Raw genomic sequence first — 14,854 nt, 5'->3', positions numbered from 1 at the left:
GCTGCTGTCCCTGTAGTGGATGGAGTTAGGATGGCTAGGGTAGGTGGGGGGGCAGAGGTGAGGTGTGGAGGGAAATGGCGTAAAGGCACCTGCCTGGGCTCAAATTTGAAGTCTGCTCCTTAGAACATGCCCTCCCACAAGAGCCTGGCACAGGCCAGCAGTTGGCACCATGGTGGCATCTGTGGGCAGGACCAGGGCCTTTTGGCCTCTGTGACAAACAGATATTCCGCCCTGCCTGTCCACACCAGAATAAGGCAGAGAGAGAAATGCTTCCAGATGGGCCTGGAACATGATCGGTGCCAACTTCTGGTGCTGATGCCGGAAGTCCAATAGGACTCCGCCTCTCAGCTCTCAGCTGCACTGGCTGTGAAGAGCCAGTGTGAGCTTCTCAGAGGTCAGGGTCGCTAAGGAAATCAGCTCTTCCTCCAGCTATAGGAACCTCAGTCATGAGCACTAGAGACTGGCCTGTCAACTCTCCAGGCCCCCAAGGCCCTCTTCTAATTTCCCCATCTTTCTCCCTCCCAAGCAGTATCCTCCAGCTGTGGCTTGCTGACCTCTGCCCAGCGTCTGGGGAACCCCTCCTCTTTTGCCCTGCTTTGCTTTCTCTCACTAGAGGGACTGGCCCTGCCACAGAGTGAAAGGGTGCTGAGAAGTATCTTTTTCCATGTCACCCTGTTTATGAAGGCACATGCTCATAGCCCCGCCTCCCCATCAGGAGGGTGAGTGACAGGACGAGGATTGCATACTTTGGTGTCTAGGCATAGAACAGAACCATCCTTCGCTCTGAACGTGTTTCTTTGTCTCCTTGCTATGCCACTCTCAGGTCTCTTTCACCCCTTACCTTCCTTTAGGCCTTCCAGCTCCCCCCCCCCTGCAGCCTTCCAGTCCACACCCTTACCTACCCCTTCCTGTCAATCTTCCTGTCTCACCACTCTCGCTTGCACAAGGCTGTCTTACCACTCTGTCCAGAAGAGCCCCACCCACCCTCCCTACCCACTGCCCCTTTGCTGGTGTGGCTCTCTCAAAGCCCCACCAAGGCAGTCCAGCATGTGTATAGCAGATCACAAGTAGGGGTGCCAATGATGGGGTTCCACACAGATCAGACTCTCGCTGTTGCCATCAGATTCTCAAAGAAGCCACGCCCACACCCACAAGGCACCTGGGCAGTACATGACTGTGTCTAGTGGCGCTCTTTTGGAACTTTAAGGGACCCATAGGCGTGTGCCAGTTCTGTGAATAGTTGCAAAGAATTATGCAATAGTTTGTTGTCTGCTTTTAAAGTTGGCAACAGAAATATAATGCTGCTTTAGCATATCACTTTAAACAAATGGAAGGAACATTTTGTCTCTGAATTATGAGGAAAGAGAGAAAGACAGAGACAGAGAGATATTCCGAGGCCATAGCAAGAATACTTACTTCTTGGAACAAAACCAGCAAGGACACAGAGTTGAGTCACAGGTATGTGATACAGTCTGGAGCAGAGTGACCTCCTGCCTCATGCTTGTGCAGTGCTGAGAAGCATCCTCACCTGCTGACCTAGGGGTGAGCTGATGTGATGTGAGGCCAGCTTGGTCCTCTCCTGGAGGGCCCTCCTCCCATGGGCTCCCTGCTCAATCTCAGCTTTCTCACATAGAGAACACACACACACACACACACACACACACACACACACACACACACACACACACACTTGTGTGGACTCCTATGGCCATGCTCCTGTGGGCAAGCTCCTGTGGCCATGCTCATGTGGCCATACTCCTGTGGCCGTGCTCATGTGGCCATGCTCATGTGGCCATGTTCACTCATGTGGCCATGCTCATGTGGCCGTGCTCATGTGGCCATACTCCTGTGGCCGTGCTCATGTGGCCATACTCCTGTGGCCGTGCTCATGTGGCCATGCTCCTGTGGCCATGCTCATGTGGCCATGTTCGCTCCTGTGGCCATGCTCATGTGGCCATGTTCGCTCATGTGGCCATGTTCGCTTATGTGGCCATGCTCATGTGGGATGCTCCTATGGCCATACTTCTGTGGCCATACTCCTGTGGCCATGCTCATGTGCCCATCCTGGATCACTTCCAGGTTGCCATCAGAATCTGAGGTTGTCTGTCTTCCCCAGGATGCCAGCCCTGCCCACTCATCCATGGCTAGTCAGTTACAGCAGAGGAACCATAGGTCTTTTCTCTACCAGAGGGAACCTGGTTAAACCTGAGATGCTCCCCCTGCATGGCATAATGCACCACCTCCTCTCTTGATTTTACTGCCTACTCTCTTATAACGTTTCTCACATCATCAACACAGCAGCATTCACCTTCCTCCCTCTGGGCTGGCTGGGATCCATCTAGTGTCCTCCCTCTGGGAGACTCCTGGTTGCTGAGCCTGTGCCTGTGGTCCCACAATACAAACTGCTCCCAGACCCTGGCAGCTGTAGCCTGAGCTTGTCTAAGTACCTACAACCAGTGTGCAGCCAAAGCTAGCCAGGCGTTCCCCTTGTATTCCTGGTGACAACAGAGCTAGTCTTGGTGCTGCCCTCACTACAAGTGGGGGAACTTGTGCTAAGATGGCTGTATAAGCTGCCCAGGGTTGGAAGGGGCCTTCGCCATCAGATAACGGCAGACAGAACTGGCCCATCCTGACTCCCATGCTATTTCCCAGGACTCTCCTTACAATGCTTGGCACGGTGCCCCAAACCTCCCAATGCCATTTTAAGGCCCCCGTTGGAACCACTTGGCAGTCACACACAACCTGGCTCTGGACTCAGCCATGCCCACTTAGCATAGTTGTGTGGTTCCCTGGGAACTTTATTCTGGGCCAAATGTGGAGGTCTATTTTAGACTTTATGATGGCAAAATACATTAGCCCACATCTAAAAATAAGGGCCTTGTTATCCATAGCTGCAACCCTGCTGCTGTGACATCATGAGGTAATGACATCGCTAATGTCATGTGACCTCATTGGCTCCCTAGGGCTCGGTAACAGCTGATGACTGAAATACATGGCAACAGCCTTTTCTCTCCCAGTTCTGGGGCCTGGACAGCCTAGTGGAGGGCCAACAGGACAGGTCCCTTCCAAGGCCACCCCTTGGCTCACAGTGTCCACGCTATAGTCCGCCTGTGAAAAGATGCTGTTATCTGGAGCAGAGCCCAACTGTATGAACGTAGCACTGTTTAGCCACCTTTGTGAACATCCTGGCAATCACGGTCTCAGATTTAGGAAGGCAGGTATCTGGAAGTCTCTGTAGGAACTTCAAGGGCATGGCACAGTCTAGAGTTAGCCTCCGTGTTTAAGGGTCCCTGATAGCCCATCCTGTGTATCGGCCATTTGTTTTACTCTGTCATAACCAGGAGACTGTCATGGCTCATAATTTAGTTTTGGAACAGCCCTGCTTTTCCTCCCCATAGGCCTCTAGTAAAGCAGTCCTCCGACTGTCCAATCTTTCTTACCAGGTAGTCAGGAGGCATCTACACAGGAGCCCGCCCGAGAGTTATGTAGACCCACAGGAAGCTCAACTGACTCCCCTCCAGGGCACCCTAGCCCAGGAGGTGTGCCTGGACCAGCATACCTCCACAGAGCTGCAGGGACCAGATGACCCACAGCCTCCCGATGGAGTCATCCATCCCTGTCTGTTCTTCCTCTTCACTTTCCCGTCTCTGTCCCCATTTGGCTCACTCTTACTGACGCTATAAGGTTAGGCTTTGGAAGATTATGGCTGATGGTGCCCTTTCATGGGAAAGCAGGCTAATTCTACTTGGAGCCCCAGTCAAGACCACACATGGCATCAGAGTACCCATGACCCATACACAGCAGAAATCTCGGGCCAGAGAGTTAAAGAACAGATCACTCTGAGTGTGCGGTGGTTGCTCCTTGCTACCTGGCTCAGGGGGCAAGAGAGCTATGTCCCTTACAAGAGGCATGTCCCAGGCCTACAGGAGACAAATGCAAGAGGGCTACAGATGGGGACAGCTCATACCAGGCTGAGTTTGGGAGGCCACAGTGGTCTCCCTGTGACCCAGTGTGAGGCAGCCAAGAAAGCCAGACGTAGGAGGTAAGGGCAGTTAGCTACAGCCAGCACCTTTGATGGGAGCTGCTTTAGCTTCCTGATCTCTGTAAGCAAGAGCTGCCATGACCAGTCAAGAGCTGCCACGTCCAGTCACTTAATTCTCCAAGCTGTGGAAATGGTCACATCAGTGCAGGCAGCTCACACAGAGAATGAGCCAGCTGAGTGCACCTGGGCCCACCTTGGGGCTGGACCCTCACTGCAGGTGTCTCTGCCACATATCAGAAAGAGTAATAAAAACATCTCTCTGTGAAAGCGATCTGCTGGTCTTCCAGTGAAAATGGAGGAAAGGTGACCAGTGGAGCCACTTACTCCATCAGGAAGCAGCCTTGTCCATCCTGAGTGTGGTGTCACTGGGAGAGGAGCCCAGTTCTTTCCCTTAGTCTTTTGTGTCTGGTGGCATTAATTGCTGGACTCCCATAGGAGGTGCTGGGCCTCGTCCCCTGTGCACATCATCAGCAGAGCTCGGCCCCTACCCCTACTCTGCCCTGTGACCACAGAGGGACACCTGGACTTCAGCAAAGGCCAGGGCTTCTCTTACTGTCTTGTTCTGTTTTGAGTTAGCCTGGAGCTGACAGAGATCCTCCTGCCTCTGTCTCTGCCTCTGCCTCCCGAGCGTTTGGGTTAAAGACAAGTGCCACCATGCTTGGCTTGGCCACTGCTTCTGGAACACATGTCCATGACTCTTGTGGCCTCACACCATGTGGCACTCTTCTTCTGCCACTGCAGAAGATGCCCCTCTTCCTGACTGCAAGACCTGGTGGTTCTTTTTGGTATATTGGTGCTCTTCCACAAAGGCTCGTGGCAGGCCAAGCCTCTGTCTGAGTTGAGTGGAGCACTTTCAGCTGCACGTTCTTCCTTTGCTTTTCTGGAACCATCCTGATGATCCTAGGACAGCATTCCAAGGGTCAGAGGACACATCTGTGGGTCCCCATTGAGTATCTGACACCAGTCTAAGATGGAACCTCTGCATTCCTGCCCCCAAGCAAGCCTTATCCTTTGCAAGCTACACAACATATCCACCAGTAAGCTGACTGTTCTCCGACAATTATAAAAGTATGCTGTGATGTGTGTGTGTGTGTGTGTGTGTGAGAGAGAGAGAGAGAGAGAGAGAGAGAGAGAGAGAGAGAGAGAGAGAGATGTGTGTGCACGCTCATGTACATGCTGGTGTGCTTGCACATACATGCACATGAGTGTGGGGAATACTGAGAAACTTGGGGTGCCATCCTCAGTAATGCTGTCTGCTCCTCTGACACAAGCTCGCTCATTGGCCCAGAGCTTGTCAGTTGGATGACAGGATCACACCACCAAGCCTGACAGTTCATACTGACACTGGCATCAAATTCAGGTCCTTATGCTTGTTCGCTGACTGCAACATCCCTGCAGCCCTTAAAAGCATGATTTTTAAAGACGTGAGTTGCTGACCGCTTCAAGCCAGTTGTGTTTTAGCAACTGTGGATCTTGCGTCCCTGACAGAGCTGAGTCACAACCCGCGTGTGGCAAAGACCCTTCTGGGAGGACCTCAGAGGACCAAGGTGGGTCCTTCACGGTCACTTGGTGGATGTGTAAGGAAGGGAAGGGGCTGGAGCCCCAAGAAAGCCCAAATCATGAGCACATCGCTGCACTGTGCATCTAGGAGAGACCTGAGCGGGTTCTCCTCACACTGGCACCAGCATCCTGTTTTCTGCTCCTCTCCAAGCCCTCTTTGTGCCAAGTCAATGGGGGATAGCCAGCCGATCCCACGGAACCCTGCACATCTCTGCATGAAGATCCCTGCAGCCACCTCAGTAAGATATAAAAGCTACAACCTGGAAGAGGTGGGATGACTCCCCTGAGAATATCGTCAGCCACAAGAGAGCGAGAACAGAGCCAAACACCCCATCCAGGATACTTCATCATCAGCTCCTAGGAGTGTGGCAACGGAACCCTACAGCTTAAACAGCAGAGTCCAGCAACCGCACAGTTCTGCTGGTTGGAGATCCAAGGACAGGGTGCCATCAAAGCTGTCTTTGCCTGCCAGCAGCCATCTTTACGTCCACATGGAACTGTTCCTGTGGTAACCTGTGCCCAGTCCCCACCCCCACCCTGTGTACCTGCTTAATAGGACACTGGTCTTGTTAGATCAGGCCCTACCCTGATGACATCAGCATAATGTAATTGTTTCTGGAGGGACCATGTTCGCGAGAAGGCTAGCACTTGAGGGAGAGTGGGTAGGACTGTGTCATGTCCTTTTGAGTGAGATGCATTTCAGCTCTAAGCATTGGAGGCCTCTTGGAGAGCTTGGTGGCTAGATTGGCCTGGGACAAAGCGGCCTGGATACCTCTGGGGTTGGCTCCCTGTGTTCTGCTCAGGCCCAGTCATGCTCAGGACTTAAACTTCTACACCAGTGTGGGTGCCAAAATTGGTGTGCGGATAAAACCCCTTAGGTGTGGGAGCCCAGTGGCGCCATCTGCTCTGCACTCCAGCCAGCTGCTCTCTCACATTTTGCAAGATCTACTGGGTTGCTTGTAACACAGCCTTAGTAAGTAAGAGCTGGGGCTGAAGAGGTGGCTCACCAGGAAAGAGCACTTGCTGCTCTTACAGAGGATCTGGGTTCAGTTTCCAGCAGCCATGCAGCTGCTCACAACAGCCTGTGACTCCAGTGCCCTCTGCTACCACAGGCACCTTTATGGAGCACATATGTAGAAGCAAGCACTCTCACATACACACACACACACACACACACACACACACACACACACACACAAAAACCTTTACACAGCAATAAATAAATATTTTTTTTACAAAGAGGAAATGGAATTGAAGATGAAGACTCATCTTCAGTGCCATATCACAGCCCACTGTCACCTCTGTGAGGCCTAGGCAGTTCAAGGAAGCCAAACCAGGCCCCTTCGTCCGCTTGACAGCTCACCAGCAAGCATCAGCACTAAGCAGTTCTCACAGTAGGTCTGCCTTGGCATGTAGGAGGGTTTTCTGAAGAAAAAAAAAAAAAAGGTACCTATGATAATTAATCTTAGTCAGCACTTTGGATTTAGAATTACTATAGAAACACTTGTAAGGTGTCCAAAAAAGGTTTCACTAAAAAGGAAACACCCACCTTGAAGTTGTCGGTTTCTTCTCACAGCCTGGGGCCCCTGACTCAGTAAACCGGAAAAGGTGAAGCGAGCCAGCGTTGTGGAGCTGCCGCTGTGCCAGCCCACCGTGACGGGCTGAAGCCTCGGACTGTACCAAAACAAGCCTTCCTTGAGTTGCTTTTACCAGGCCCTTCCTCACGACAATGCGGGGAGGAGAGGATTGTCACCGAGAACTGGGGCACGAGGCTCTGGAGGACAAGGATGGAGTGCCCTGACACAAAGTGACGTACCATGTGGGTGGTGGGAAACAAACCCAGGTCCCGCAGAAGAGCAACCAGTGCTCTTAACCTCTGAGCCATCTCTCCAGCCCCTGCAAGTATCAGTCTTAATTATCAGCTTGGCTAGATTTTGGATCGCAATGGAAGCACACTTCTGGATGTGTCTGAAAGCATTTCCAAAAATCCTTAACTGGGGTCTGGAGGAACAGCTCAGTGGTTAAGAGCACTTGTAGAGGACCCAGGTTCAGTTCCCAGCACTCACATAATGGCTCACAATCACCTACAACTCCAGTTCCAGAAGACCTCATGTTATTTTCTGACCTCCGTAGGCGCCAGGCAAGCATATAGTATATATATATATGTGCATATATATGTGTATATATATGCATATATAAGTATATATATGCGTATATATATGCACACACACATACATACATCTAGGTATCACATACTGAATCCACATACATAAAATTTAAAAAAATAATTTAACTGTAACTAATGAGGGAAGATTCACTTCAAATGTGGATGGCGCCATCCCATGTACTGTTATCCTCAAATGAAAGAAAGGGCTAAAGAGAGTGTATCATCAGCATTCGCCATCTTTACTTTCTGACTGTATGTACAATGTAACTAGTTTCCGTGTCTCCCCAAGCACCCTCCTCCTCCTTCTTCTTCTTCTTCTTCTTCTTCTTCTTCTTCTTCTTCTTCTTCTTCTTCTTCTTCTTCTTCTTCTTCTTCCAAGACAGGGTTTCTCTGTGTAGCCTTGGCTGTCCTGGACTCACTTTGTAGACCAGGCTGGCCTCGAACTCACAGTGACTCACCTGCTTTTGCCTCCCGAGTGCTGGGATTAAAGGTGTGCACCACCATCACCGGGCTTCAAGTTGCTTTTTACGTTGCTGCATCTGGTCACAGCAACAAGAAAAGCATGTCACACTGTTGCTTTCTGTTCCCAGGACTTCAGAGGCACCCACCTGGTTTCTCAGAGCACTGGAGCAAACCCGTGTGCTTTTCCTAACTGCAGTAGGTCTGAATATAGCCATCGCTGTGTGTTTGTGACCCCTCACTGAGAACACAGGAGAAGCATTGAAGTCTGGTTTACCGAGGGCAGCAGGCAACAGCTGGCTGCATAACTGCTGTTTAGCAGCTGTCAGTGGGCTGTGCAGGGAGGGAGGGGAGCCATGACCATGAAGACCGTTCACTGGCTTGAACTACGAGGAGGAACATGGATGAGTGACACAGGTGTGTGAGTAGCCCGGGAAAACGAATGATGTAGGGGTGTGTGCACCATGTAGGGGTGAGACGTGTGGAGGGAGGAGGACCAGTGAGAGTGAGCACCATGGAGGCTTGAGGAGCATGGAGCACCACAGAGAGAAGAAAAACACCAAGAGACAAGCATGCTTGGACCACATGAGCAGCAACAGCAGGAGTTGTAGGAACCACCTTTCTGAGAGGACTGTTCTAGATGACATGACCAAATACAGCCTCCAGGCAGCTTACAAACATACCAAGGTTCTAGTTTGCACATCCACTAATGATGACGCTCCAGAACCCTCCATAGTGCTCCAGGATGACTGTCCTCCTGGGCTCTTTACCTTTGTACTTCTGGACTTTGGTTCCTTGTGTTGGCACTTGTGAAAGTCATTTTTTTTTTTAATTTACTAGTGAGGCAGTGGTCTCTACACACATTTTGCTAATTCAGTGGACTTCCATCCGTCTGCAGGTCCATCTGTTGTCTTAAACTTATTCCCGAATTCCTCCCGGAGTTCCAGTCACAGATACCATTTATCACAATAGTCCTGTTATTAGATATTAACCCTGTATTTTGAAAGACAAGTCCAATCATCGGAAACATTTGGGTAATTTATCCAAACACTCCAGGCTAGCAAAATGGCAGAGCTTAGACTTGAAACCTTTTTCCTTGGGACACTGCCCAAGAACACGGTGTGATCTTCCTGAGCCTCAATGTCTTCAATCTGAAATAAGAATAGCCCTATTTAATATGTGGTGTAGGTCTCCAGGTGACCAGAGATGACATATGCAAACATATGGAACAGTGTAGATTCCTAAACAAGATATCAGTATATGGAAGATCCTGGGGGAGTCAGAAGATGATGCGGTGTGGTGGGATTGATCAGCAGTATTCTCCATATACGTTTCTCACCTGTCCTCCCAGACTGTAGATCTCATAAGAAAGAAAACGGTCCCAACAATTAGAGGACCAGATACAGAAAGTGAGATACTCCCAGCTCCTGGGTCTTCAGGCTGAGCTTTGAAAAACATACCCACCTGTTAACTGAAATGCCTCAAAGATGCCATCAGTCCTTGGCCTGTGTGTCCAGTCATTCTGCCATGCGTGCGTTGCCGTGGGAACAGGAAGGAACAGCTTCAGTAGAGCAGAGAGAGGGGTGGACCGGGTGTTTGTTCCCAGCCCTTGTCTCCCCTGAAGCTTGCTGTTGGCCTGGCGTGTATAGACTGGTCTCGTGGGTCCCTCTGTTCCCCTTAGCATCCTGAAGGACAGGCAGCCATGCTAAACCTATCAGACTAGGAAGCCTCTCTTTGACATTCATGATACTGTACGCATTCCTCTTGCTGCCTCCTATAGCATTGCTTAAAAAAAAAAATGCAAACAGGGAAAGAAAATACAAATTGCATCAGAGATTTGCTACTGACTTATCATCGCTGTGTGTGCCCCTGCTGCCCACAGTGCCCCTGCTGCCCATGGTGCCCCTGCTGCCCACAGTGCCCCTGCTGCCCACGATGCCCCTGCTGCCCATGGTGCCCCTGCTGCCCACAGTGCCCCTGCAGCCCACGGTGCCCTGGACCACCTCGAGTGGCCTGGTGGCTTTCCAAATACACAGCCAAAAGTAGACCAATGCTAAAAACAAAATAGCCTAAGTTTAACAATTGTAAGCGAAGCATTACAGTACAAAACCAAACATACTGCCCGAGGCCAGGAAGGCCTTCACTTGACTTGGGATTCTTACAGGGATGAGGGAAGGATGCCCAGCCTGCCTGTGTTCTGCACTGAGACTCACAGCAGCTCCGTGGAGCTGTCCCTCCTGTGCAGTACCAGGCAGCAGCCATGACAGATTCCCTTCACATTCAGACTGAAGTCTCCCAGACTCTGTCTTTCTCTTCCTAAGCCTCTATATGTAGGGGACACTTTCATGGCTTTTTGATGTAAAGGTCCAGCTGCAGCCACCGGCTGAGCCCAGGCACACAGCTACCCTGTCGGCTGTTCTGGGCCGCACTGTTCCTTTGAGAGAAGCCACAGTCACTCTCAGACCCCTCTGGTCTAACACAAAGTTCCTCTGGGAACATTCACGGCTTGCTGAATGTGCAACCCTGAGGCCAGGAAACCACGAGCTGTGATCTCTCTTTTCCTTGTTCCTTCCCTCGCCAGACCCTGCTGTTTATAAATGTTTCTCAGGAGAGGCCTCCTGTTGCCAGCAACACAGAACTAAAGTTGGTGCATTAAGAACATCCACAGTAAGCCCGGCTTCCAGGTGCCCCTCAGAACACCCTGGGAGGCACCAGGAACACAGCGCTGTACGTTATAGTATCATATAGTATCATAGCGGCTTGTAGGCCGCTGCACCAGCTTGAAGGTAGTGCACTTTTTTTTCTCGCTAGTATGTGTGAAAATAAAGAATACTGGAGAAATTAAGAATATCCCTTAACAAATATTTATGCTTCAGGTTCCCGATGTTCCAGTTTTGCGTTTAGAAGTTATGCAGGAAGGAGCCATCTTTTTTTTTTTTTTAAATCATCCACTCTTTTGCTAAAAGCTGCCTAGATGGCTTGATACCCAATATCATGAATTCCTTCGAAGTGTTTCTGCAACCCTCAACAGGCACGTGGGAGGGTACGTAAGGTTCACACCATGAGCTGTGTGAGCCTTCATCCTGTCTCCACAGAAAACACTCCCATCACACCCTAAGACACATTGCTGGCCTGCAGTCTTCTGTTGCCCGGAGCCCAGTAGATCATGTTTTTCAAGTTCAGCCTGGTACAAGGCTCATACCTCCCCAACCCTATGGTGGTGGTTTTTTTAAATTACATGTGTGTGTGTGTGTGTGTGTGTGTGTGTGTGTGTGTGTGTGTGTGCGTGCACAAGCGCAGATTCCCTCAGAGGCCAGAAGAGGGCATCAAATCCCCAGGAGTTGGGATTACAGGCCACTGTGGTCTGGCAGTGTGGACACTAGGACCCCAACTCAGCTTGTCTGCAAGAGCAGTGTGCACTGTTAAACCACCCAAGCATCTCGCCAGCGCCTGTTGTCGCTGTGCTGTTACTGTTGCTGACATTTTTAACTGTGGCTGGGAGTGTACGTAGCTCAGTTCACAGAATGCTTGCCTAAAACATCTGAGGCCGAGGATCCGATGCATACCTACACTCACATGGGTACTCGTACAGAAACTTAAACGAAAGAGAAAAAGTTCCCAAGCCTGGGCGGCTCGAATACCTAAGAGCCACCTTCTACCGGAAGTGGCCCATCTGAGGAAGGACTAAAGGGCTTGCAAGGACAGATGGCTCTGTCTCCCCAAAAGAAAAGACATGGTGTTGTGTGCTCCCAGGGAAACATCTCTGGGGGAAAGCAGTGACCGGGAGTGATGGCAGCATTTGAACTTGCCACCGAAGGAGGAAAAGTTGTCTTTCCCAGGCTCTGGCAGTTCTGTCTTCGCAGCCTCCCATCAGCTCCCCAACACACACCCTGCACTTTGTACTAAGGGCACACTTTGTAAACTCCTGAAGAGGAGGCACAGAGGATTACAGCAGGCAGGAGGCAGTTCGTTCCATATCTAAGATATTGCATCATTAATCCCACCGTGGTTTCCACAGTAGCCGGGTTCTGCACTTTCAGGACACATTATAATTTTGACCGGTGGACACGTTTCTCCTTTGCGTGTTCTTCATCTGCATTTTCTTTGCCTCTTGCTTTCTGTTTGAAACTGAATTCTAACAATGGCAAGTTTTTAATGATTCATCAACAACTCATATTTTGCACAGCGGCCCTCCTGTTAGCATTCACACTTCTGTTTATGCACTGTATGTTGACAGAGTTGTCTGTCACGAAAAGGCCAGTGCTTGGTTAATGCTGCACAGAAGATAAACGTGGCATTTGAGCTCTGCATAGGAAAACTGTCAAGGTGTCTGAATTCTGGCAAATAGGAGGCCCCGGTGCCTTTCCACACACATTGCACATGTGCCCTCATACCAAAGGTTCCCTCACAGAGTGAGGAGAGGAACAGGCCTACACTGTGAGGTGCACTCCAGAGCTGAGGAGGGCTAGAAGCGGAGCCTTGGACACGTGGAGCCCGCAGAGACGCCCCCAAGCCCACCTCAGCAGCGGTTAGAAAGCTGTCCAGCCATTTAATCCTCCACTCTTGCCTTGCTTGCAGATGACCACTCCAGGATCCTGCTGAGGCCTGAAAACAGCCACAGCAATTCAGACTACATCAACGCCAGCCCTATTGTAAGTATGTGGTCACCGGGGAGGGAGGACGCAGGCTGGGCCGAGTGGCAGGGAAGGTTCTGGGTTAGGCTCCTTACTCTGAGTTATGGGGCTAGTGGCGTACTTGGCCCCGGTCTCACTGCCTCTACCCTTTCAGGGTGACCTGCGGTGCCTTCCTGCTGGGCGTCACACCCACTTCTCTGGACCTACTTATTTCCTCTTTACTTGTGGGGTTAAGAATCCCAGGTTCAGGCTGGAGAGATGGCTCAAAGGTTAAGAGCACTGGCTGCTCTTCCAAAGGTCCCGAGTTCAATTCCCAGAAACTACCTGTTGGCTCACAACCATCTATAGTGGGATGTGGTGCCCTCTTCTGGTGTTCATGTGTACATAGGTAGAGCACTGTATATAAAATCAATCAATCAATCAATCAATCTAAAAGGAATCCCGGGTCCAGGTATCTCGTGGCCCTGAGGCAGGAGAGAGCAGCATCATTCAGTCTTCTCCAGAGGCCAGATCCTTTTCATGTAAGGTGGGTATTGAACGAGGATGACTGTATCATCAGCTTGGTATCATGGCGGCATGGTGAGGCAGCCAATTTGTGTGTCCAGCAGTATATCAGTTTCTCCCATACCATGAGACATGTCCCCCATATTTATGGCTCCTCCCCCTCCTTGTGAAGTTGTTTCCCTGCTGGTGGTGCCTCTCTAGGCACAGGATGGGCATTCTTGTCTGCAATCTCAGAAGTAGCTGGAAAGGGAGAAAGTCAGAGGCAACTAAGGGCTGTCCAAGAAGAGAGGGAACAGTGGCAGGGGAGGGGCTAGAGAGTCGGATGTCCATGGAGCCTTCGCCCGGTTGGGGATGGGACGATGTGGCGGGAAGAGAAGAAGCCACGCGGTGTCATAGACCATGGTCAGCGGCGCCTTAACGAGAGCAGAGGGCCTCATCGTGTGGGTCCGGAGCAGATACAGTGTTTACCACATGAGGAGTTTGCCTCAGTTGGACCCAGGGAGGAGCATTGGGACTCTCACTTCCGTTCTGAAGCCCACGCTCACCAAACGGGGCTTGCAGCATACCACATCTTCTGATGAGGTCCCGCAGTACGGAGGACTAAAGGTGCGTAGGCCATCTCCAAGTCAAAAACCCGGATCCTCATTGTCCACTCCTCAGAAAACCATCTATGAGAATGTGTCCAGTGTGTTGTAGGGAGGGCCTTCTGATAGACTACTATGGGATGTTTAGCATCCCTGTTGGGTGAGATTGTTGTTAAGACTCCTCCAGCACACGTGGCCAATCATCCCGCTTCCTGACCTGTCACAGCCCACACAGCGAGCACAAGGACATATGAGACGTGAACTGAGTGGAGGTCTGGTGCCTTGTCTCTACGGCCTGAGCCCAGACCGTTACATGCATGTGTGTCACTGAGGGATGCCTTCTTAAAGCCAGGACGCATTGTTTCAGGCTTCCCTGTTTGTAGTTGCTCAATTAGTCTTTCTGCACAGAACTAAGTCAAGCCCCCGGCTGAGCCTTGCCAGCTGATGCCCTTATGAACGGAGTATAATTTCTGATCCGCAAAGGCCTAGGTTCAGCCTCTACATGGTGCAGCATTGACAGGTGACAGCCACTCAAAACCAGCTGAAGCGGTTCTCTTCTTGACCTGATTCCTTCTTCAAAGAACTGCATGAGAAAGCCAGAATAGAAGTGAGAGCCGTTTTCAAGTCTGAATATCAGGAGTGCATGCCACAGCACACTTAGCTGTCCCAAGCAGCCAGCCAGGGGTTCGGGATGCAACCCTGCCTCCGTATGCGTTCCTGTGGCTTGGCAGCTGCACCATCCGTGAACTCGTGTTCAGGGTGACCTCCCAGGCCTTGTTGTCCATAGCTTCGGGTCAGAAGGGTCGATAGGAAAGAAAATATCCTGGCAACTGTCATTTTCTCTCTGCTTCATATTATAATTCTTTTCTAAATTTGGGTTGTAAGAATGCGACAGAAGCCAGGC

General features: G+C 50.8%; 1 protein-coding gene across 2 annotated transcripts in view; it reads left to right on the top strand.

Moving 5' to 3' along the window:
* The window catches only part of PTPRN2 (protein tyrosine phosphatase receptor type N2), a 705,670-nt gene that overhangs the window by 639,630 nt on the left and 51,186 nt on the right, over positions 1 to 14,854 (top strand). For both annotated transcript variants that reach the window (XM_084793869.1, XM_084793868.1), the window contains exon 16: positions 12,807 to 12,880. In XM_084793869.1, the coding sequence (XP_084649995.1) occupies positions 12,807 to 12,880 (74 nt within the window). The remainder of the gene's footprint in view (positions 1 to 12,806; positions 12,881 to 14,854) is intronic.

The sequence above is a fragment of the Acomys minous genome, assembly GCF_964271855.1.
Source record: "Acomys minous genome assembly, chromosome: 8".
NCBI lineage: Eukaryota > Metazoa > Chordata > Mammalia > Rodentia > Muridae > Acomys > Acomys minous.
This window is presented reverse-complemented; position numbering and strand designations above follow the sequence as displayed.